This window comes from Perca fluviatilis, chromosome 13, assembly GCF_010015445.1.
Source record: "Perca fluviatilis chromosome 13, GENO_Pfluv_1.0, whole genome shotgun sequence".
Lineage (NCBI taxonomy): Eukaryota > Metazoa > Chordata > Actinopteri > Perciformes > Percidae > Perca > Perca fluviatilis.
The window spans coordinates 19,139,217-19,163,675 of NC_053124.1; the positions used below are offsets into that span (position 1 = coordinate 19,139,217).

The window sequence follows — 24,459 nt, forward strand, 5'->3', positions numbered from 1 at the left end:
GACCAAGTTAGAAAATATACCTGGCTCTAGTCTTCAAATAATAATATAAAACTCAGGAATTTAACAGGCATTTTTTACAGAAGGAACTTTAAGAGGGTGAGAATATCGTGCAGACGGAGGTCCTTTGAGGTGCACCAGAACTCCTTTAGCCAAAATCACAGCTTCTCTAAAGATCAAGTCATTGCTCTGACATCTCCTGCTGAGCTCGGCTGGTTGACGTCACAGCAAAGTAATCTGTGGTCAGGCTGCTGAACACATCTGATTCTCAAAATGCTGATTGCTTTGGATAAACAGCGTTTTATTGCCAACAGGAGCTGACTATCAATGCACAAGAACTGTCTTTGGCTACTTTAGGGAAACATTTTCAAAATAGTATTCCTAAAAATGACCCAAACTAATATTTTGGTCAAGATTTAAAGTACTGCCCCAAAATCAGGTTTAATGTAGTGGCCTGAGAGCAGTATTTGGTAGGCTAAACAAGCTAGTGTGACAGCTAGCATTAGCACTCAGGGGAGGGTGAGTATTTAGTATAATGCATTTGAAGCATTATATGAGGCAAATATAATTCATTCTCTCATGAGTTTTATGTTTATCATTTGAAGACATACAGAATGAGGAAATAAAAACAAAATAACTGTAATTATAATAATATACAAAGGATTTTCCCCCAAAAGGCACTGTGGGTCCAAAAAAATTAAATCATTTGCAAGGACTTAAAAACAACTTAAAACACATTGAAGATAAAATACACCCAAAGCTCTGAATCAAAACTTATATTTTGATTTGGATATCACTGAGGGATAATCAAGAATGTAACTCTATTATCATCATACATTCAATACTGAATATTAAATCACTGACAGATGTATGTGCTCAAATACACAAGAGGAGTTTCCCATTGCACCTTTAACTATATCAAGGTTTTTTTTGCTATAAAGTTAATGTGCTCCCTTGACTGGACACATGCTCTTGCTGATAACGTTATTTGAAAGTTTCATTTTGTTATTGCAAAGACATTGTTTGGTTGACTTTCCAGTTTTAGTGCCTGATCACTAAAACAAGCCCTATAAAATTGAAAGAAATGCTACAGTTCCAAATAAAAAAATTGGGCTGCGCTCAGTTACGTTTACAAGGAATAACTTAAAATTCCCTTTCTTTAATATACCTCAAATAAAACCATAATACACTAAAAAGTTGCAGTGAAGACTTGATTACATTTGCAAAGATGCAACCACAAACAAAAGTATTATTTCACCAGAGCAGACAGAGGCTTGTGAAGACGGCCATTGTCTTAAATCCACAATATGCTACGTTTTGACTCGTCAACACTATTTTCCACCTGATCATACTAACAGGTTTGGACCCAACACTGGGCTTCAACATTAAAAACAACTTTCCCAAAATGGAAAATAAAAATAAGCAAAGAACACAAAAAACAGGAGTCACATTTTAAACAAAAGCAACAATAATAATTTTTCTTATAGATGATTATGGAAAAATAAAATGTGCTACTGTACGGACTGGTCCCTCTCAGGTTCAACAATCCTTATAGCTGTGGTGTTTCTCATGCCGTTTAAGAAGTCACAGAATGAATTGGTGGCACAGTGGTGGACCACAGTGAGATGACATATCCATCCCTAATTCAGGCAAACCAGATTTTTGAAGATGTCACGAGGGAGGATATGTTCAGGCGTTAGGATAGCAGCTCAACTTTCTATTGGAAATAATATCAAACATTTTACTTGCTCCTCTACCCAGCTTTATTACGTCTGCTTTTTGTAAGCATTAGGAAAAGGTTAAGATCTGCCTCAAACTTGGATTCAGAACATCATTCAGGGGTCAGGCTTTGCAGATCACCTGGATAACCTACATTACAACCTGTCCAAATACATTCAGCTCCACCTACTATAGGCCTTGCTGCTCCAGATGGCACTTCAACAACAGGCTGAAACCTCTGGTTCCCACGTCTTGCTTGCTCTGTCACTGAAAAACAGAACCCACTGATCTGCCTTTACCGTTTACTTTAGTCACAATTCTCACTCCAACTTCGACTCTGACCCTCTGTAACTCTATAGACTGACATTCACATAATATTCCTGCCTGCCTCCACAGCAGGTACAAATATAATTAGACTTGAACTTATAGCCTTAAACCTGACCACCAGTTTCCCAAGATGCTGGGGGGAGGGGGGTCACTTAAGAGTGAACTTAGGTGACAAGGCTAACTGAGCTAGTAGTGGTAGCACTGCCAACACCCAAAGAACAGGAGAGTTCCTTTAAATATCGGTTTGTATACAGCGGCTCCTTGTTGGGCTTGCAGGCTGTGCGGCAGTGTTTTTGCTGGTCTCTTGTATTTTGTCGTCCTTCTCTGGCTCCGTGTCTGTGATGGCGCCTTCCCTCTCCTCACTGATGTATAGAAACGCCCCGCTACATCCCTCTTTTGGTGAAGCAGCTGGAGATGATGATAGCAGGTGGTGGGTGAAGGCTGCACGGCTACTCAGAGGCAGGTAATGCTCCAGGCGGTCGTTCTCCACCTCAGGCATGGGTGTGATGGTGACGTCATTGAAGTTGGTGGAGGGATGATGAGGGTGGGGGTCTGTTGGGCCAGAGCAGAGTGGATGAGCCGGTCTTGAGGTTTCAGGGTCGGAGCAGCTGAGCTCTGATGAGAAGTGGCTACAGTGTGAGTCGGCCACTGAGGGCAGGCTGCCGCTCAGAGATGGTGAATCGAACTCAGAGGAGTTGGTGCTGCGCTGCTCCAGGAGCTGAGCATCTATATCTCCTTGTGTCTCGTTTATTTTTGTGTCTCCTTTGCTGCTGCTAGCGCTTTTCCAAAGCTTTCCTCTGCTCTTCTTTCCCCCTGAAGTGCAGGGTTCCTTTGACCAGGGGGACGAGGGACAGCAGTGGTTGTCGTGCTCCGCACAGCAGCAGGTGGACGGGCATGAGCATGTACCACCGCTAGCACCTTTAAGGCCGGCAGTGCTACTGCTACAGCTGGCTTCATCCAGGCTGCTGCTGGCGCTGCAGTGCCTCATCTTTTCCTGTTTGGACTCCAAGTCTGCCTGGACGTCCAGACTATTGTCTCTGCAAAATAACATCACTCCAAATTAACTTTATATTTATCAGTTATAGAACAAATCATTCAGTATTACAACTTCTATGTTTGGCATCTATCATGCATATTCACTGGAATATTTATTAATAATCAACATTTTAGGCCTTTATTTTTATAGGACAGCTGAAGACATGAAAGGGGAGAGAGAGGGAATGACATGCAGCAAAGGGCCGCAGGTCGGAGTTGAACCCGCGGCCGCTGCGTCGAGGAGTTAAACCTCTATATATGGGTGCGCGCCCTACCAGGTGAGCTAACCAGGCTCCCAAGAATCAACTGTTTTATGTGCTACTGGCATCATTGTCTACGAAAGCAGAAAGCGCAGTACAATAAATACTGATAAAACACACAATGACTTTCTTTCAAACAATTTGACCACAGGGCCTCTGGCAAAAGGAGAAAAACTAGGACAGGGATTTCTTTTTAAAAATAGGTCAGAAATGTGCTGGTGTAACAAGTAAGATGAGAATGCTCAGACTACTAACCTTTCCAGAGGCATATAGGCATTGAGGATGGAACCTGCCATAGCTTTTGTGCTTGCGTTGTCACTGATTGTCCCGAGACTGACAGTGGCTGACTCCCCGCTCAGACTGCAGCGCTCCTTCTGGACATCAGCCTGCACTTCCATCCTGAAAACAACAATTGAAACAAAAATGTAGGCCTCGATGAGTCACTGCATGTTTGCTTTAGCCAGTGTAGAAAAACAAAATGGCTACAATTTATAGCAATGCAGAGATCATCCAGGTCTATTACCTGTTGTAGCAGCTGCCAGAGAGGCTGCCTGTGATGCTGGTCCCTGCGAGGGCCGTGGTGCTGGCATTGTCGCTCATGTTGTCCCGCTGAGTGGAGCTCATGCCGCAGCGCTCCATGTGGCTCCCGCTGACACTGAGGCTCAGGCCCGTCAGGCCACCGACACTCGCTCCATCGCCGAGGCTGGGATTGTTGAGCCGAGTCTCTGCCACAGAGGTTGTGTCTGAGGAGAAAAGGGGCAACAGGAAGTGTAATTTTGTTAATTTAGAGAAGGTTTGGACTGACCAAGAAGAGCCATAATGTATGTGCAGCAAATAACTATTTGGCGTGGAAAAAAGAAAGAAATGGGTCAAAAGGAGGAGGAGGGAAATACAGATTGAGCCATAAAGGAGAATTGGGGCAGGCGACCCCAGATAACAACAGCAAACAAAAGTGAAATTGAGGTCAGGGTGCAAAGTTTATTCTTCTTAAGTTATATCAATGACCTCACTGACATAGGCTTTTAATTCATCCTGGAACACCAGATTGATGAATTCTTACCCCTAATTTCCACCAGGCGCGTCTGCGCTGTGTTCCGGGCCCGTTGCGTGCCCCGCGCCCATTCAAGTCAATGCTTGATAACCCACCAGCTGTGCTACAGCGCGTCCCAGAAGCTCTCCAATCCGCACCGCTAAAGATATGCGCCAGGTCCATTTTCACGCGAGCCGCAGGCCGTTCAGACAGCCGCGCAGGAAGTGAAACAGCGAGAGTATCCAGTCAGTTTATACTCTCGCAGGGCACTTTCAAGTAAATAAAAACTGCAAGTCGGGCAGCAAGACGCTCCGCTTCTGAGACGCTCCCGGTGTGGTATGGCACGTGGCGGAGGACGGAATAAAACCGGAACACAGCTGGAACGCAGCACAGATGTGCCCAGTGGAGAATCGGAGCTAGGTGTGAATAAGTGTCATCATGTCTCACACCTGGTAAGGTCAAAGTCCTTGCTGTCATTTGGATTCATAATCATCATTTCCAGTGTTGACAGAAGCTGTGAAAGAAATACAATCCGTCTGTGTAAACACTTCCTGGGAAAGCTGGACCTCACACATCCGTTAGTTTGACAGTGACAAACACACGGTGACAGAAAAAAACCACTAACACTGCGCCAGTCATTTCGCACCATTGCACACCTCAACTGTTTTGGCACTTCATGGGCTATTGATTATTTAAGTCCACACAAAGGCACTGACAGATGTAGGTGTACTTCTGCAAGCTTAAAGTGCCCATATTATGGAAAAAAAAAATAAAATTGGGGATTTGGGGTTATTTTGTGACTCTGGTGCTTCCACACGCATACAAACCTGGAGAAAAACCATCCATGGTGTTTTGAATGAGATACGGGTTTCTGAATGTATCCTGCCTTCAGTCTCCGAGTGAGCTGGTCAAAATTGTCAGGGCTATCTACGTCATCGGCCGAAACATTTGGTGTGCGAATAACCACTTTAGCTAATACCACATCAACTAGCAGTTTCTCCAACTTCAGTCAGTACAAGGCAGGATTAGCCGGGAGACTTCTTCTAAACGAGGGCGCACTTCCAACTTTGCGTTGAATACCTGCAGACGAGGGACATATAAGTAGTTCTATACAATTTCTTTTGTAGATTAGGGTGAACTTGTGTGTGTAGCAGTGTTTTGCCATTGAGAACGAGGTGGCTAACCGCTAGCAGCGTTAGCTTCTAGCCCAGTACCTAGCTACTGCGCATGTGCAACTTCCAACAAAGATGGGATAGAAGTGTGATGTCTCACTCTGTAGCTAAAACAGAGAACTCAACAAACCGGGTGAAAAGAGGAGCTGCAGCAATGTGCAGTACAACAAAAATATGGGTTTTTTTGAAAATGAAACCATGTAAACCTATTCTGGTACAACCTCGAAATACAATTATGAACCTGAAAATGAGCATAATATGGGCGTTTTAACCGAGTGGCATGAATACAAATGCCCAAGCACACACATCTACCACAACTCCTTGTGTAGTTCAACAGACAGAAATGCAACAGGTTTCTTGACATTCCTGTGTTTGCAGGCTTTTCATCTGATATGATCCATGGTTTGTTAAAGTTCTTTGGAAGATGGCTTGATGTACTCTGGGTGTTATGTTTTGCGGTCACCTTTTAACATATTTGCAATGTATGATTTATGTATTTTATTTTTAAGTCTGTGTTTCACCTGACTGAAAAACAAGTTTCCATTTGGGGACAATAAAGTTAAGTTGAAGCTATAGTTTAAGTTGTACTCTTATATATTCTGCATCCTCCTGGGAACATAGGAAATAAGGGGCATTGCTTTCATTAGAGATGCTGACCTGTGGCTGCTGCCCCGCTACCTATGTTGTCATTTTCGTCGTCAAACTCGATTCGCACCCCTTTGCCATTGCCAGTAGACACTCCACAGCCGCCACTCCGGCACAGTGAGATTGGGACAACTCCGTAGACGTACGCCAGCATGATGGGGACGCCAATGCCTGCACAGCACATTGTAAACAGTACACACTTAAACAGTGAACGTTTTATCTGGGTGAAATGGTAAACTGTAAATTTATAGCATCATATATGCTTTTATACAGATTAATACTAGTGTCCCACCAAGTACACCCTTTAAAATAATTCAAATGTTGTCATGACACAGATAAAGTAGAGAAATTCAAAAAGGTAAAAGAGAAAGAAGCCCTTCTTTCTTACCAACAGTGACTGCTGCAACTACAGGGGACACGATCACAGAAAGCGTCACACCACCAGCTATTACCAAGTTCCTCTTGTGTTTAGAGATGTCCTTGCCCTCGTAGCGATTATGGATCTGAGGAGGAAAGTCATTGTTAATTAACTTGGAATTAATTCACATTATCGGCAACTGTGACTCGGAAATCATACAAGGAAGCAAAATGAACTGGAGAGATTCTTGAACAATGATTGAGGGGCTGTGCCCCTCACACATGCTTAAAAAGGTACATACAGTGTACTGTATTTAGATAACATGTGTATTGCATGTCACACTGTAGTTCTATGCTTTCCATTTATGTGAATAAACTGTTGGTTTTGACCACTATTGTTGCATATCATTCCTCAGCTGTCTGGTGTTAGCTCTCACCAGGCGCGTAGCCAGTAATGGGCCAGGGCGGCACTGGCCCGCCCACTTTACTCACTGGCCCGCCCAGCCAAGTTTGAGCAATATGTTTTGTTTTGTTATGAAAAATATTCAAATGTATGTAAAAAAAAGAAATGGTAACATAACTAGTTGTGTGTGTGTTTAATGGGTCTTCTCTTCTGATTAAAACGAAACAGTTTAAACCATTGAATAAGGATCAAACAATTAGGAAGCCTTGGAACGTAGGTGGTTGCTATGGTAACAACAGGTATGGTATGGACAGTTTTCGTGGATGGAATACAGTGGAAATAAGGACAAGCTTTTCTGCAGCATGTGCAGACATTTCCCCAGCGGAGCTGACAGCCCATCAGCGAGAGAGGAGTGTGTTTGAGTGCTACATGGCCCTCACAGAGGTAACATTAAGTAAAACGTATTTCATGCTTCTTGCGTTTTTATTTAAGTAATCTAGTAACCTTCCTATTTAGTAAGAAATGATGAACACTGATGATGGCTTATAGCTGAAACGCGTTTGTGTTTTGCCCACATTAAATAAGAAGATAACTTATCTGTGAGTGACGTAGTTTTTAGTTTTCTTTGGTCCTGTCACTGCCATGGAATTGACACACTGTCTATGATTTGGCGCCTTGCTGGCCACTTTTCATTATATCTTTCATAATTCAAACAATGCTAGGCTGGAAGTTTTCATTCTTTGATTTTCTTTTACTGCTGGCAGCGCATTTGCTGCTCATGATCTGACCATAGTCCTGAAGCATATGGATAGGATATGTTACATGTGCGATTTTTGTCTGATGTAGGCTATTCTATGTCATGCAGTATGTAATTTAGATGCCTTCTCTGCTGTTTGGGTTCATGATTAGTTGCCACTTTGTGCAATAAAATGGTTAATTTTATAACAGTGCTGTGCAGAGCCAATGCTGCTGGTTCTGCCGGTGCAAATATATTTTAGCCTGAATAGGTTAATCAATAATCAACAGGTTTTTGTCTATATTGTTGTGTACAAACTCTGAGTTTTGTTGGTTGAGCATGTTGGAGACAGTACTGCTATTGCCGTTGTAATGCAGTATGTTGGAAGGTAAAATTGTTGCTGTTTTTTTTCAGATTGTCCTTTTTGCTACTACGTAGAAAATGGCCCACTCACTTTTGTACTGGCCCGCCCAAAATACTATTTCTGCCTACAACACTGCTTCTCACCTTTCTGCCCACATAGACTGGAATGCCAATGATCATTGCAGGGATGGCAATGCCGGCTATGAGGGCGATGCCCACGGGCGCGCCCACCAACGTGCCGAGCTGCCACAGGATCTTCTTCTTTCTGCTCCAGGGCTTCTTCCCCCAGAAGGTGCAGCCTGACGGACTGAGAGGATTTGAGGGAGAGAAGAAATGGGTTGTCAGGGCAAACAAAGAGAAAGAGAAAGAGAAAGAAAGAGAAAGAGAAAGAGAAAGAGAGAGAGAGAGAGAGAGAGAGTGTATCATGTTTACTATAACTACTAAGACTAGGGCTGAAACATAAGTAAAGTGATAAGCACTGATATATTCAGGAAAAACTGTCAAAAACTAAATAAAAACTTAGCAACTAAAACTCTGGGAACGGCTCGTTATTGGACCATGAGTTAAGATTATTTTGTCAAATTACTATTTCCAAGGTCAAGAATGAACTTTTACACTAAAACAAAACAGAAATTTGATGCTACACTGTTGGTTGTAAAATGAAGGCAAAATGCCTAAAAATTATCTTTAAAAAAAAAACAGATAAAAAAAAAAAAAAAATACTGAAAGGAAACAACTGTAGTAACTACTGAGTGCAGATGAGCAGTTCTTTTGTACTGTATGTTTGTTTCACCTTAAATAGTGCAGGTCAGAGATCTCCTTCATGCACAGCCAGCAAAACTCGCAGCCACAGACAGCACAGGTCATGTGATTACAGCTCCCATCATTCATCTTGATGATGTAGGCAGCACACCGAGGGCAGGGCTTGATGTCATCACCTGGTGGGGGTTGATTAAGGGGAAAGCGAGAGAAGCATTTTGAACACAGGATTTTTGGTGCATATTGTATACTGTGGCTTAAAAAAGGTGATGGGTGTGCTGAAGGTACAGATGTGTGTGAGCATTCGAGTGCAAATGTGTTTATTTGTATATTACCTGCAGCTCCACTCTCTTGGCTGTAGCTGAGTGATGAGGACCTGAAACTTCTCAACCGGAGGGTTTGGGCCCTTTGTTGCCGTGCAGAGTCACATGTCTGGTTGGGATGCCACAGCTGTTTGCAGTGATAGCAGAACTCTGTCCCACAGCCCTCACGCCCACAGGTGATCTTCGGGCAACTGGCACAGCCAAACGCAATGACTGCGTAACTGAGAGAGAAAACAAATTTAGCCGACATGGTGGTTAGTATTTGCTGGTAGGAGAGCAATGTCGTAGTTACTTTAGCACAACACTAGGGGTCAGCAGGGCAAAAATGATAAGTGTAGGGGAATACACTAGAGTGGGTTAAACCAGGGAGTCATTTTTCAGTGTGTTTAAACATAAAAATCCAATAAACCTTTGCAGTATAGGCTACACTTCTTTACATCTTTTTTTTTTTTATTTTTTTTTGGGCATTTCCACCTTTAATGGACAGGACAGCTAGGGGAGAAAGGGGAGGGGAGACATGCAGGAAATCGTCACAGGTCAGAGCCGAACCCTGGACCTCTGCGTCAAGGCATAAACCTCCCTGTATATGTGCGCCTGTTCTACCAACTAAGCCAACCCGGCCACTGCTATATACATCTTCAGGAATCCAACACCTTGAGAAGCATTTGTTACATAAACACATGAAATTAGCTGAATTTTTCCATGATGAATTTACCAATGAGCTCTGTTACAATAAATCCGTGCTTGCATAATCAGCTCTGCATGTCTGCATGTCACCATAATATCCCTCATCAATCATAACAGTGCACTATTTATGAACTATTATTGAAAGGTACACGGCATGACTGAGGCAAAGTCCAACACCTGTTTGGTTATAAACGTAAATATGTAATTCAACTTGACAAACTGGCACTAAAAAAAAAATCTTGCAGCAGTCATTTATAACCCAACACAATTACTGCCTCAATTAAATGGCTTTATTATTTGTTTAAATAATAAAAATAATTGGTAGCAACCGTTTCCTTGTTTGCTGACTCATAAACTCGTTGTGTCCCTCTGGTATGGATACAATAAGACATTAATAATGATTTTGTTGAAAGGAAACACCTTCGATAATGTAGAAAAGAGCGCAGAGCACCTGCCCTATTACTAAAGTAAGTATATATGGCATGTGTGTAGGACGACCTCAGTTAAACCCTGAGATTGCTGCAATGATTCAGCATCCCACAGCAGGGTTATCATGGGAACATTAGAAACATACGATAAGGAAAAACAAACACTGGCTGACGTATTAAACTGGACTATACTGGATATGACTGTGTGCAAAAGCATGAAGGTCCAGTGTAAATTATTAGAATAAAAGTCTGCAGCTTGCATGAAACCTTCAGCCTTTTTCTGCCCCCATTAGAATAATCCGTTCATTGTTTTAAATCTTTTTTCAAACAATGATGCCAAACATTTGATGGTGCTTCTCAAATGTTAGAAATGTGCTGCTTTTCCTGCATTATAGTAAACAGAATATATTTGGGCTTTAGCCTGTGTTACAAAACAGGTCATCTTAGGCACTGACATTTATGATGGGCATTTTTCCATTTTTTTTATGTTTTATAGAACAAATGATTCCTCGAGAAAACAATTGGGAGATTAATTAAAGCCCCTTGCAGCCCTACTTGAGCAAACATTACAAACAAGAAATGCTCAATCCATTTTCCATGCACTGAGATCCAAGAACCTTGAGGTCGTCTGGAAAATTGAAAAAAAGTGATAAAATGGACAGAAAAAAAGAAAAAGAAACGTTAGTCAATCTAGCTTAAATTAGAGCAGGGTGATTTGAAAGTCTCTCTTTGAATTATTACAGTTAAAAACCCCAACTGGTTTCACACTTAGGGTCTTCATTTGGGGCAAAGTCACTACAAAGTTAAAAATGAGAGTCACAAATACTGCAGAATTTCCATAATATTCTAAATATTTTGTAGTGGTTTGGTGTAGTGCTATGGTGTCAGATGAAGGTAACAAAAACAAAAAAAACGTTAACCGATAACTAACGTCGCAGCATTATTTTTTATGATGCTTTTTTCAAATTGTTCCTAAAAATTGACACAATGTGGCACCATATATACCCACAGAGCATTCAGTCTAGACAGTTTTCAGACAGTCTCCACTAACACCTCAGTGAGGCAAACTGATGGCAAATGGTATATAAGTCGTAAACTGGATGGGAGAATTTCCAAAAAGACCTTTGCATGTGCATTGAACTATCTATGACACCACTGTAGAGAGACTCTGCCCAAGTCTGCAAAAAGACAAATGATTTATCTCTTTCAATAAAATGTTTGTCCAGAGAGGATTCTTTCATGTGTGAGCTGCTGAGCGGACAAACGCAGCCCAATAACTTGTGAGAGTAATTATACAACAATTAAGAGCGCAGCATTAACCGGTGGAAAGTGTGACAGTGAGCCAGAGCTAAACTGATTAGATGACGCGAGCAAGAAGAGCTGAAACAAGCTCATGAAAGAGCCATTATTCTAACAGACAGGGTCAGCAGTGTTGATGTTGATGCAACAAAGCAGAGAGAGAGAGAGAGAGAGAGAGAGAGAGAGAGAGAGAGAGAGAGAGAGAGAGAGAGAGAGAGAGAGAGAAGGGGTTAAAGGCATTAATGAATTCGGCAATCACTCAAAACTAAAGTGGGTTAGTAACTGCTCCAAAACTCCATGACGCACTATGTATGAATAGTTTTCTTTCAAAACCTTAGTGCCAGCATCGGCACAATAAAAAAATAGACTGACGCAAATGCAGATGAGCAGTTTCAATGATGCTGTGTGCATGGTGGTTGTCGTGGCCTACAGGGGCAGTAAACAACAGGTAAAGCAGGGTGATGACCCAGTGAGCTACAGAGCATAATGTCAGCTTCAGTTCAGGCCCCTGTGAGCAAACTGTTGAATCCCTAACAGCTCCAAACATACCCTGACCCGACCCTCACCTACACCGTCACCTCCTTGTCAAAGAGGAAACCAGAACAACAATTTATCCCTCAATTACAATAACATCTTTTTTTAAGAGGGGCTGAAGGAGTGGCTTGAGGTTTGAAGAATTCCATCTGATATCAGGCGAATCATTTACATTACTAAAATGCTCAAATTCAATACCTGGAAGTTTGTTTTTATTTTGCTCATTTAAACATTTTAATTCTAAAACTTTAATTTTTACTTTTTTATGTTGTTCATCGTTTTACTGCTTAATTTTTTCATTTTGTGCTACTGTAAAACGCTTTGTAACATTGTTGAGAAAGTGCTTTACAGTAAATAAAACATGACGGTATGATGACAATGACAATGATTATTATTATTAACAACAAGCAATCAGTTCCAGCTTCATTCACTATGCGATTAGAAAATGTTCGGTACGGTCTAATAACAATATCATCATCGCTTGCTGCCCCCGTCTTTTTTGGCTGACTCATGAGGCTGACAGAACAAACAGGTCTATTACTGCTCTGAGTTATTTATAACTCAGACATCAATGCAAAAGCTGGTGTGAACTTCAAAAGGCCAGATTAAAGCCCTGACGTTTCCTTAATGTAGCTGCTTACTATGTTATTTTGGGACTCGTGTAACTTTTTCAGAAGCACGAAACATCAAGCACAACGCAGGCAACCGAAAGAGATTTTAAAATATTTAAGAAAAGTTGTAGCCTGAGATGGAAAAAGTCTCACATGGTTGATATTTTTATGGTTAACTGGCTTTGTTAAGAAACAATAAAGAAGACACCCAGATCCCTAGTGGGGATAGGTGCTGGATCAAAGTAGAAAAACACAAATAGATCAACACACCACACCACAATAGCTTGCATTAGAAGGATGTTAATGCTTTAAGTAGTGACATTTCGAGGTCCTTTCTAAACGGGAGCAATTTAGTGTGTGGATCTATTTGTGTTTTCCTATCTTGCTTTGTTGCCATAAATGTTAGGTGGACAACACTGAATATAAAAAAAATTTCAAATTCAATCCTACCCTTGAGTTACACCTATAGTCTATATCCACAACGTTCCACTTCCACTCTTTGTGTTGGAATTTTAAACTCTGGTCGATGTATGAGGACTATGGTTAACCGCTCCTCAGATCTCTGCAGGGTAAATCCAGACAGCTAGCTAGACTATCTGTCCAATCTGAGTTTTCTGTTGCACGACTAAAACTACTTTTGAACGTACACGCTTCACCAAAACAGGTTCCTTCCTGAGGCTATTTCGCAGCGGCGCCGTGTCTCTTCCCGGCGCCCATGACGATTGTGATTGGTTTAAAGAAATGCCAATAAACCAGAGCACGTTTTTCTCCCATCCCGGAATGTTGTATGGACTAGCCAGACCCTCCTCCGCAGCGCTGTGGAGGAAGGTCTGGCAAAGCGAGACCAAGTTACACCTGACTGCAAAATCTTTTTAATTTGTCTAAGAGTAAAACCCTTTTAAAATCGTCATGTCACCCTCTAACTTCAATACTTCAAAACAAATCAAAAAGGGTCTCACTTCCATGTAGCTGGTGGGTCATATTTTATGTAAAGAGCAGGATGCAATATGGTAATCTCTGAGTAGCCTATATTACCCCTCAGCTCTTATTCTTACCCACAGTCAGGGGCCGGGCACCAGCGGCAGTCAGGTTCGGCCACCAGCCACCTCCTCAGCATGAACTCCTCGTACTTCTCCATGAGGGCTCGGTTCCCCAGGATCATCTGGATGTCGTGGGGATTGAAGCGCTCTGAGCACTCGGGGCAGCAGATATTGACACGAGACTCTGAGATCTCGATGCGCAGGTACTGTCGCAGGCAGTCTGCACAGGACCGGTGGGGACAGGTCATGATGTCTGGGAAGCGTTCGCGTGCATGGCGCAGTAGGCACAGTGGGCACTCCAGCAGCTCCGATGAAGAATCGGACACTGACGAGGTCGATGCTACGGCCAGTGCAGAGTGGGCAGAAGTTTTATCATGGACAGGCTCTGACTGGACGCTTTCTGTGCTGACAATGCCTTCCACTCCAGCTCCAGCCTGCAGAGGCCTGGACTTGCGCTTGGGGTCACGGTCAGGCCGGCGTCGCCGACTGAAGAATGAGTGGAGGGACAGACGGCGTTTTTTGGGGGTCTTTCTAACTGAAGGGAGGCTAACTGAGGAGGCAGCAGAGTGAAGGTCTCGTTCTGAGCCTGTGCTGCCATGATGCTGCTGGTGCAGGCTGCTCATCGCGCTAGAAGGGGCGCCGCTGGTGGTGCAACCAGAAATCACCACATCAGGAGAGGAAATGAAGGACTAGGTGAATGAGGAAGATGGGAGAGACAGACTGGGGTTTAGAGGAAAGGATGGTCAGGGGAGGGGCCTGGGCCTCTGTTAGCTAGGTCATAGTGGCTGGAAGCTGGTATAGGAGGTCTGGAAGTCTGTCGTGTGGTCTGTCACTGGTTTAAATCACAGTGATGAGATGTAGATGTTCAGATGTAGGACACCAACCTGACAGACAGAAGAAAAAAAAAAACAGAAAATCAGGTAGAGACACAAAACATTGGGATGATTCAGGATGCATAACAACCAATCAACTGGAGAAATCTAAGACAAGACAGCCATCATTGAGGCGTTTCATGGGCTTGTGTGGAAAGGAATGACAATCCCTTAGATAATTAAGAAGAGTTTTCTGGCAGGCTTTAAGCCTTTTTTCAGGCGCATCTTCTGCGTACGTGTGTTTGTGCATGGGAGACTCCTGTCATAAATTGTCTGCAGGCTTTCCCTGGAGAGTGTGTATTAGTCATGTGTAGGCAAAACAAGCAAAATCCTGTTTTTCTTTGTCATCACAGAACTCAGATGTGGCCACAGCTGCGTTAGTGTGCCTCTAGAGCGGCGGCCACACCTTGCCTCGAGTGCTTTACATGCTGTTATTTTACACAATATGAACAACAAAGCATAACTCATCATCTTTGAGAGCAGTGCTCAAGTGCACTTGTAGTGGATGTGGTTAGCTGTTTGAACGTGGTGCTACACAGAACCGAACAAGTAGTTAAAATAGTAGTGACTTTCAAGTAAGGAGAAGCAAAGCTCATGCTGAAATAAACCAACACCGTTTGTGGGTGTGGTGGTGCTATGCAGGCTTCCATAGAGTCCACAGATTCAGCTAATGAATTGACATCTTTTGAATAAACATTTCTGCCCTGGAGTCATTCCTAAAGAAACCAACTAATGGAAGGTGGAGAAGCTGAATGTGAGTGCTAATGTCTCATTCTCACGCTTGCATCTCCTTGAGATTATAGTTTGACCATGAGACACAAACACAATTGAACCATGTTGGTTCATTAGTTCATTTCAACACGATGTGACCGCTATTCCAACACATTTTATGCCCTGGTTAAGAGATTGTATCTTTCTTTAGTTTAAATTCTCACTAGGTTTAAGCCACAGGAATTTGAACTAGTGCTATCCCAGAATCAGGGGTTTTCAGAGTTGACTCTCAGTTGGACTGCATCGGACAAACCTACAAATGAGAAATATATTGTCCACTCCTCTGCCCAGTTTTAGGGTGATTTGTTTTCACTGGTCCGGACATGTCCTTAAAACTAAACTTGCAGGTTCATCTGTCAAAATCCTAAAGCATAATACCAAATGGTCAAAATGGAGGACAAAGAATGATTTCCTTTCACTATCTGTATGCTCTAAACTTTGACTTTGAGTATGTTTGTCATTAGAGACTAATTTCAGGAAAATTCCGAAGGGGAACCATAATGTGACTAATTAAAAAGCCCGCTGCAAATCTCAACTGGAACAGCAATCCTGCAGTTCACAAACGCTCCCTCTCATAACCTACAAACCTTAGTCTGACTGGCTGCGGTTTATATGCCCTCATGATGACATGCAGGCAGCAGTTAAGTTTTACTATGGCTACTTTAGTGTTCTAGTCTATTCAGCCAGCCAGCCAGCCAGCCAGTCAGCCAGCGCCTAGACTCTCCTTCCTCTTTCATAATCCACCAAATAATATAAATTGAAATAATTCTGCATTAACAACTAGCACTGAAATGCTTCTTGGGTGCAAGTCAACACCTCTAAAAAAAATAAGTGTGAATGCACCCAAAACACACCGACTCAGGCCACATTTGGAAGATGGTCTGGGATGTGGGCCCAACATCCAACCTGTGTTGTGTAGTGTAAATGTAAATTAAACTCAAGGCAAACAACTCAGAGGTTTTTAAAGCTGAGGGACCAAATTGCTACTTCGGTCCACTTTTCCAACTGAATACGTTTTCTGTTTAGCAGCAGTCAGTTTCCCACAGAAAAATGGAAAAGCAGAATCTCAAGTGGTCAGTTGATGTTCATTTGAGAGGCTCTCTGATGCCACGAGAAAACGGCAATTCATCTCAATTGACTCTAAATATGGCCTTCCACTATTCCACCTTTCTGATTACCTCTGTTGCATAAGAGCTCCTAAAGTTAGCTTGGAGGGAAATATGCTGTAAAATAGATGTAAATATAAGTTAAAAGCTGTATGAGGCTTAGTGTTTTCAGCAACATTTCCAACGTTAAGCAGCAGTAATCTCACCAACAATGCACAATGAACAAAAGGAACTAGCTGTCAGAAAACTATCAACCTCTCGAGCCTAAAGAAGAGCTCTATGGAAAGACCTAAACCTTCAAAAACATACTGTAAATACAACAAAAACCCACATAGGAAGCTGATTTGGAGAAAAAAAATCAGCAGAGAACAGGTCACTGACAGGTCAACCAATTAATCATTAATCAATGGCCTACTAACAGTGACTGTGTACTGCAAAGGTATACAGAGGACACTGGAGGGTTTTGGCTTCTTTGAAAATGGGGTTTGTTTTGTTGTGTCATGCAACGACTTTTCCCTTGACATACTAAATTCTTTCTCTGATCTTTCAACCAGTGTACCTGCAATTTGGGCACAAACGATTTGGCCCTTTTGAAGCAGTTTGATGTCTCTTCTTACTTCACTTTCAAATTCATATTAAATTGCCAATTGCCACAAATGATAAATGCCAATTGGCAATCGACCCAGTATGAACCACCAAATTCTTTCTTAAGTGTTTACATTCAGTCTACCCGCTGTGAAGTAAAGGCAGTGTAAACATCTAGTCATTTCACCTCATTTGAGGTCACATTCAGAGTACCAACCAATACATACCAATATGTTAATACAGTCTATGGTACCAACACTGTGATTGCTGTGAAATTAAGGGGATACCAGGACTGTTATGATTTGGGGAAAAAAACACTTTTTTTACACCTTTAAGTAGTAGAGCCGCTCTTGACTCATGACGAGAAAAACACAACTGCGGTTATGAATGACAGCTAGAATGATTGTCCAGAAAGTCTCAAGAATAATTGTTATCTGCAGTCTCACAGATCCTGATGATATCTCATCTTTCAATTTGGTCACTAAATAATATCAAACAATATGCTCACTCATTAATTAGGCCTTTGCTCCTTTTCTCAAAACGTTATTGTATTACTTTTTAAAAAGTATACCAAGTATCTCCGAGGTACTATATCAATTATCTAAAAGGCAGTACCATACGGGCAGTAAAAAAAAACTAAATTTAACCAACATGAGGTAAAGAGGATTAGGTGTTACTAAGAAGTCACAAGCTAACTGACTACAACATATAAATAAATGTAATGCAAGGTTACCTAAATGTTTAACTGTGAACTAAAGATAAATAAGATGTTTTAAGTATAAACCATAATTGCATGTCATTAAGCCATTAACACTGCAGCCAAGTTGTAAAGAATAATGTGTTTTAATTGCTCTTTCTGAAAGTTTAAGAGTGACATTTAAAACCCAAAGCCTGCAAATGACATCTGAAATCGAAGCAACAAATACACCAGTGGGTAAAGCGACATTAGATGATGTGAGGTGACGCGAGACGAAACATCAGACAGTTTGTTGGTTCTACTTCCTTGAGGTGTGCGTCGTCTCCTCTTAAAATAAAGACACAATGATGCCACTCAAAGACAGACTGTGCGGACATTTGACACTATACTGTAGCCTGTAGAACTCTTTGTGACAACAGGCGCGTCGCATTATCTGGTAACCTTGGTAAATAAATTAAATACTCAATTCAGTCAAGTAGAATGATCTTCTAATAGCAACTACTGAAAACATTTAAGCAGGAAATTTCCAGAGTCATCCTTGAGTATCCTAGCACTAAACTGTGGTATATAGCTCAACTTAATAACTTCCACTGTGAGGCCTGTCTGGTACTGGCTGAAGTGATGTCCAAATCATAAATCATCATAAAGCTTGATAATGTATTGGGTCAACTAGCCAAGTCATGTGAGCAAGTGGAAATTTTAACAAGACGGAGGGGCAATTTCAGGCAACCCGCAAGTCGATGTGAAATTACACTCCCAAGGCGTAATTAAATGGGGGGGGGAAAGCCTGCATCGACACCATACGGACAGTGAGTGGGATTTTCCGACTGCGGTCAGTGTGTGCGTTTGTGTTTGTGCACGAAAATGCATGTATTCAAGTTGTGTGGCTCAAAGGCAATCACATGCAACCGCGGCTCACACACTGGGATGGTGTCCCAGTTCCTGAGACAACCCCAGGGCAGGAAGCCTACTGCGGCAGAATAAAAGGTTTCAACCCTCCGTCAACTCTAAAAAGAAGTCAGTGAGTGTGAATCAGCTGATGCTACATCATGATTGCCATTGTAGTATGATTTAAATCTGTGGTTCTCTACTGAAGAGACAGGTCAATGCAAGGTTACTGAAATTCTTTGGGAGTCACACTGTAATTTACGTGTCGAGATAGACTGGGAAAAGAACAGTAACAAAATGAGTCACTTGGGGCTGCAGTGGTAAAAGGTTTTAACAAGTATAGACCTCCAGACCACAAGACAACATGTTTGCTCTTGCATTGCAATAAACAAAATAAATCCAGGTTTCCATTGCCTATCATTTTGCAAAGAGACAATTAGATGCATAACCAAATTGCAATGGAACATGTTATGTTACAGGTCTGTGACTGCACACGTCAAACACTGTTTCATTAATACGTTTGGTATTTTTGTTTACATAATTAATAAGCTATAAACAGAAACATTAATCTCTCCCAAAGAAACATACTTCCCTGAATATTTTCATTAACATTTTCCACAGCTCTTCTTCTAGTTCCAAAGTAAACAGAAGAGAACAAATAAAACAAGGCAACAGTCGACGGCAGATGCAATTCTTTTTCTGGAACGATTGAATACCAAATGTATAACGTTGTGCTGATGTGAAAATACATCCTTAAACCATTCAGTGGTTTCAAAAATATCAGCACATACCAGTGAGATGCATCTCCCAGAGTCTAATCAAAAGGGTAAGGGTTTAACAGACCCAGATACATTCACAGGATGATATAGTTTAAATATAGTGTAAAAAAAATTATTCTTTAGGCCAATATCAATATAGAGTTACTAAAACATGACAATATATCAGCCAATGTGAAGTATTTTTCATAAACCTATAACATGCACACTTTATTTGACATTATCTTTCAGTGTTCTGGATTGAATTCTCATCTTTTAACAACTGTCACTCCCTTCATAATTAACCTATATCACAACAAATGTGTTCCATGCCTTTGGAAACCAGAAAAATATCAGCCCAGTCCTGTAGTTTAAACAGACACGACCGTCACCCGGCTCTGGCATTTCCTCTGCATTGAATTGGACATTGGGTCTTTTCCAATCCACTTCACCTACTTTTGACAAAGCTGTAGTTGAACTATCTCCAGTTTATGGCATTCCTGACGAAACCACAATTACTGGAGGTGCACATTATCTGACATACCATCCAAACAGTATTCCCGATTTGAATTCTTGGTTGACAGTGTTGATTTAAAATGGTGTGTAAATGAGCTTGGGTGGGTTTTAGGTCATCAGGAGTGTATTAAGAAGGAATCCCTGCTGTGTTTCTCAATGCCGAAGACCAAATTTAGGGATAGATGATGTAAGCTTCGGGAATTTAGTGAGTTTGGTTGCCTATGTCTACCTTCAAATAAATCCCACATACAATGATTGGCTTCCAACACTGGCAACGAGAGGCTCAAAGCGTTCTTCTGCAAAGTGATCATCACGTACACTAATTTCCGGTGGCATTCCAGCCGGGGGAAAGTCTTCCTGATCATAACAATGCATTCATTTATTACGGCTTGAGACAGAGGAACAGCCCAGAGACTGGATGACAAATTCTATAGAAAAGCTACTTTTTTTTTTTTTTTTTTACATGACTTTACATTGATAGGAAATATTTCAGCTTTTTTTGGAACTGTCACTGCTGTCTACAGAACAAGACATCCCTCTGAAGCAAATGGAAAAAAAAATTATTGATTGACTGCCCAACATTCATCAGGTGTAGGCCAACTTTCTGTCAGCTGGACATCGAAACAACCCTGTAGCTTAATGAATCTCTATCTAGCCTATTATCTGCCAGCCAAAGTATAATATTAATGCCTGACGTTCAACAGAGAGTATCAACAGGAGACACTGGAGCAAATGCCTCTGAGGCTGCTTTCAGCACTATTTACTAAACAGTCTGATTTACAGAACAGGCAAAGTACTGTTCCACTGTAACTGCTACATTATAACGAGGCAGTAAAACTAAAGATGCAGCCGGAGATGCAATGATTAGGTAGCAAACTTCTCGAACATTTTAAATAAAAATAAAAAAAAGTTATCGTTTAAAAAGGCAATTTAAACATGACTTATTATTTTTCCATTTCTCCATTCAGCACCATGGCGACAGCATAAAAGATGGCTTGTGTTTGCCCCGGATACAGCAGGGGAGATACCATTTGCCTACTGCATAGAGGGACATCTATGCCGCCCAGTGGGGTTCTAAAAAGGAAAATAAAGGAGAAGAGCCACATCGTGACTGAATTCTAGAAGTCTAAAGTTTGCTGCCCATTCAATGACGGCTTGATTTCTTAGCAACAGATTTCCTGCACTTCTTTATACACGTCTTGCTTCCAGGACAGCAGTAGCGAGCAGTAATGTACACAAATTAGTGTGTCAAATCTTGGTAAGATTTTTCAATATATATTATAAAATTACTTTCAAATCGTCATTTTTTTAATTGTTACTTGTGCAACTATGGGCCCTTACCACCAGATGCAGTCTGCTTCTTGTCTTTGCTAGCTAACTAAAGGGGAAATGGGTTATGTTAACGTGTTGGGCCTGTTGGCTATCTATCAGTGCACAAATGTTTGATAGCCAATTCATTCAGCCAAAAGAAAAGTCAAGATATGTGTCCATGTTTGTAGATAGGAAACATTATTGCAAAAAGGCAAATGTTTTTGATTCACAGCCCATGGGTCTTGAGTGTCACTCTGTCACAGGCTGCTGTCTGTAAGTGTCCCACTCACAGCAAGGACTGAATGGTGATTATCACTGGATTATACAAATACGTCCAAAACATTTATGTTTTGATTGGCTAAATACAGCTAATTCAAAAATTAATATCAAACAGCATTTCTACTGGTATTTGCATAATGTTTCCCCCCTGCAAATTTAGGTCAGTTAACCTGAGACTAGTTCAGACTGAAGAATTGTTACCCTAGTTGAGATTTTTATAGGTCCCTAGATTCTAATTTTTACAAATTAGAAGTGGGGGTGATGTTGCAAACCCTTGTGTCAAGAAGTGTCAAGAAAAAAAGAAAAAAATTGAACATCGACAACTTCTCAGCCCCTCCCCCCTTTCTGCTAAAGCCCAAAACGGTCTCCTAAGCCCCTCCCCCCATAAGGGAGAATGAATGCATGTGCATGAGCAGTGATTGACACGCAGTTAGACACCCCCCCCTGGCCATGATTGGTGCATTTGAACAGGGAGCGGTGGATTTTTGCAAATCGCACCACAGGCTGTAGGTGGTGCCATATGAGCCAGATTTTTATTTTTTTATTATTACCTGCTTCATGTAGTTCTACTGGAATATAGGGTCAGTTTCAGCAAATATGACAGAAAGTTAGTTTTATATGTCTTACCTACTGCACCTGTAAGGACATAATCCTCGGCTCAAAGCATAAGAAATTGCTTAAAGTTGTAGTCCATAACATTTTTATATAGTTATTTATCTGTTAAGTTCCTATCTATCAAAGAGTGAGTTAAAACAAGAGTGATTGAGCATATGACCCACTGATGAAAGTGCTTGTTTTTGCTGCTCTGCCAAGTAATACAATCTGAACGTCGGGGCCAGCTTTCCTGCCCTAAATTCAAATGCAGCGCACAGTTAGTTAGTTTTTCAAGACAGGCAGCATGGGTCGATCTCCCCGTTTTCCCAGGTGGAGCCGCTGCCTCTATCATGTCCATGGCTGCGCGTGTCCCCAAACGTGGATGTATTAATGTCATTTTTAACAAACATATGGGTCCCAAAATGTAATCAAACTTAGGAGTATTAACAGTTTAATTCAGTTTACATTTAGCAAGTCTGCGACTGAAAGTTAAGTTAAACAGTAACAGACCATTAGGGGAAAGCAAAGCACTTTATGACTCACTGATGGAAAGCTTCCAGTAAGGATGGCTTGGATTAATTTAGCAGGCATGCTATAAAAGTCACACATTAAATAGGGAAGGACTTGCCCAGTAATTGATACGTTATATATTCAGTAAAACATTGTTGACTATGCTATAAAAGTGACAGAAACAGAAAAACCCTGAAGGAAAGAATTACCATGAATAAGACAATAAACAAAAAAACAATATAAAGAACAAATGTATTGATTTTATTATATTGTAAATTCCTTTATTCCATTGGGCACTTTTTATCTAGAAGCTAACATTACCTTTTGTTTTGAAGTTTTAATCATTTTTCGATTGAACTCTTAGTTATAGTAAGAGATCATAGAAAATATATTTTTTATAGACATATATTTTTGTTTTGTATATTTGTCATGATGCCTATACAGGGCAAATTACACCTACACAAACAGAACTTTTACACGAATACCACTACTATGTGAAGCAAAAGTAATGAAATGCCCAAAATAGAGCACCAAATGATGTACTGGTATTGGGTCACTTATAAGTGCATATAACATAACCTTTAAAAAAATAATTCTAATAACATTGTGAAGCATGCCCATTGACTGTAAATATTAAAGGTCTATGAGCATGTCTTTACTTTAGCTACAATAACCAAGCATCTGCTCGAACATTGCACTTAGTACAAATGTCTTATAAGTTATGAATACAACATAAATGTAGAGTCAACAATAATTTAGTCGCCTGGAGCTGTAGTGATTTATAGTTAGTACGTTCTGCAAACAAATGAGGATATTGAGAATAACGTTATTTCGCATGCAAAACACCAATCCACGTAACGTTAGTTTTAATAAAAATGCTGTTAATAAAATAGCGGCATCGTTAAAATAACGAAAGAAAACGAAAAAAGGCACCGTATGTGTCATCTGATGCTCGTCACAGGAAGGACCTAATTCTGTACACTTTCCACCTGGCTAGCCTACTAGCTAACGAAATCAGATTTGGCTAGCAGGATAGCTAGTGCCTAACTTTAATCGCCCAAAGAGTTGCTGACTAGCTGTGCTGTGGGGTTTACTAACTCGCTGGACAGTTGAATCGACAATATGGTTATCTAAGTAGCTAAGCAACCTTAACGGCCATAAAACTTTACCTGCCAGCAGAGGCTTTCCGCCGACCTAGAGTTTAACAAGGAGAAAATTCACAAGCTAACAAAGCTAAAAACTGCTAGCTGCTCGTCAGCTTCGGGGAGGAAGTTGTGATCTGTAGGTGATCTTAACTAAAACTTAGCTAGATCTGGCTGTAAATAATATTCTTACACACACTCACCGTTAAATGTTCACCTGGTCTCCTTTTACTTCACAACAGAAGTGTACACCGTTGTCTCCATCTCTCAGTTAGCGTTAACGTTATATTTGCAGAAAACTTCGCAGCACGGCCAACAAGGTACATTCCCCGAGTGAGTCTGACTTTTTTCGTCAAGTCAGTGAACAAAACAGCTACAAACAACAGTCAAACTTCCGGTCGGATTTGTCCGCTTTTCACAATAAAATACAAGCATGCGGTTTCAATAACGTTAAGGTTTGTTTTTTTTGTGATTCACAGTAATATTTACTGATGAGTTTTTATTTTTTATTTATACATACAGACAAAGACAGTACAAAATACAAAGAACAAATGACATACAACATAACATCGAATCGGAGTATTCGTATAGTTTACCATTCGGATCAACAAGTTGGCTAACAAGTGTAATATTGTTGTTAAACCAATTTTCAAAAAATAGAGATTGGTGTTTGTAGAGAATGTTCTTTTATTCCAAATGTAGCATTTG

The 24,459-nt window shown here is 41.1% G+C and overlaps 1 protein-coding gene across 1 annotated transcript; it reads right to left on the reverse strand.

Moving 5' to 3' along the window:
• Positions 1–1,120: 1,120 nt before the first annotated feature.
• On the reverse strand, positions 1,121–24,108 carry rnf19a (ring finger protein 19A, RBR E3 ubiquitin protein ligase). The gene is made up of 10 exons (XM_039820067.1): positions 23,955–24,108; positions 13,741–14,609; positions 9,139–9,347; positions 8,838–8,982; positions 8,189–8,351; positions 6,574–6,688; positions 6,198–6,356; positions 3,862–4,081; positions 3,594–3,737; positions 1,121–3,080 (listed from the first exon to the last, which is right to left on the reverse strand). Exons 2-10 carry the CDS (start codon positions 14,346–14,348, stop codon positions 2,276–2,278), a joined length of 2,568 nt encoding a protein of 855 aa, XP_039676001.1. The 5' UTR covers positions 14,349–14,609; positions 23,955–24,108; the 3' UTR covers positions 1,121–2,275.
• Positions 24,109–24,459: the final 351 nt, after the last annotated feature.

Bases quoted from the DNA above. Each gene is read 5' to 3' on its own strand.
- rnf19a (XM_039820067.1), bottom strand. From the start codon at position 14,348: ATGAGCAGCCTGCACCAGCAGCATCATGGCAGCACAGGCTCAGAACGA. The intron at 8,983-9,138 runs GTAATATACAAA...AACCCCCACCAG, and splicing joins CCAAGAGAGTGGAGCTGCAG to GTGATGACATCAAGCCCTGC. The intron at 3,738-3,861 runs GTAATAGACCTG...TGTTGTTTTCAG, and splicing joins TCTGGCAGCTGCTACAACAG to GATGGAAGTGCAGGCTGATG.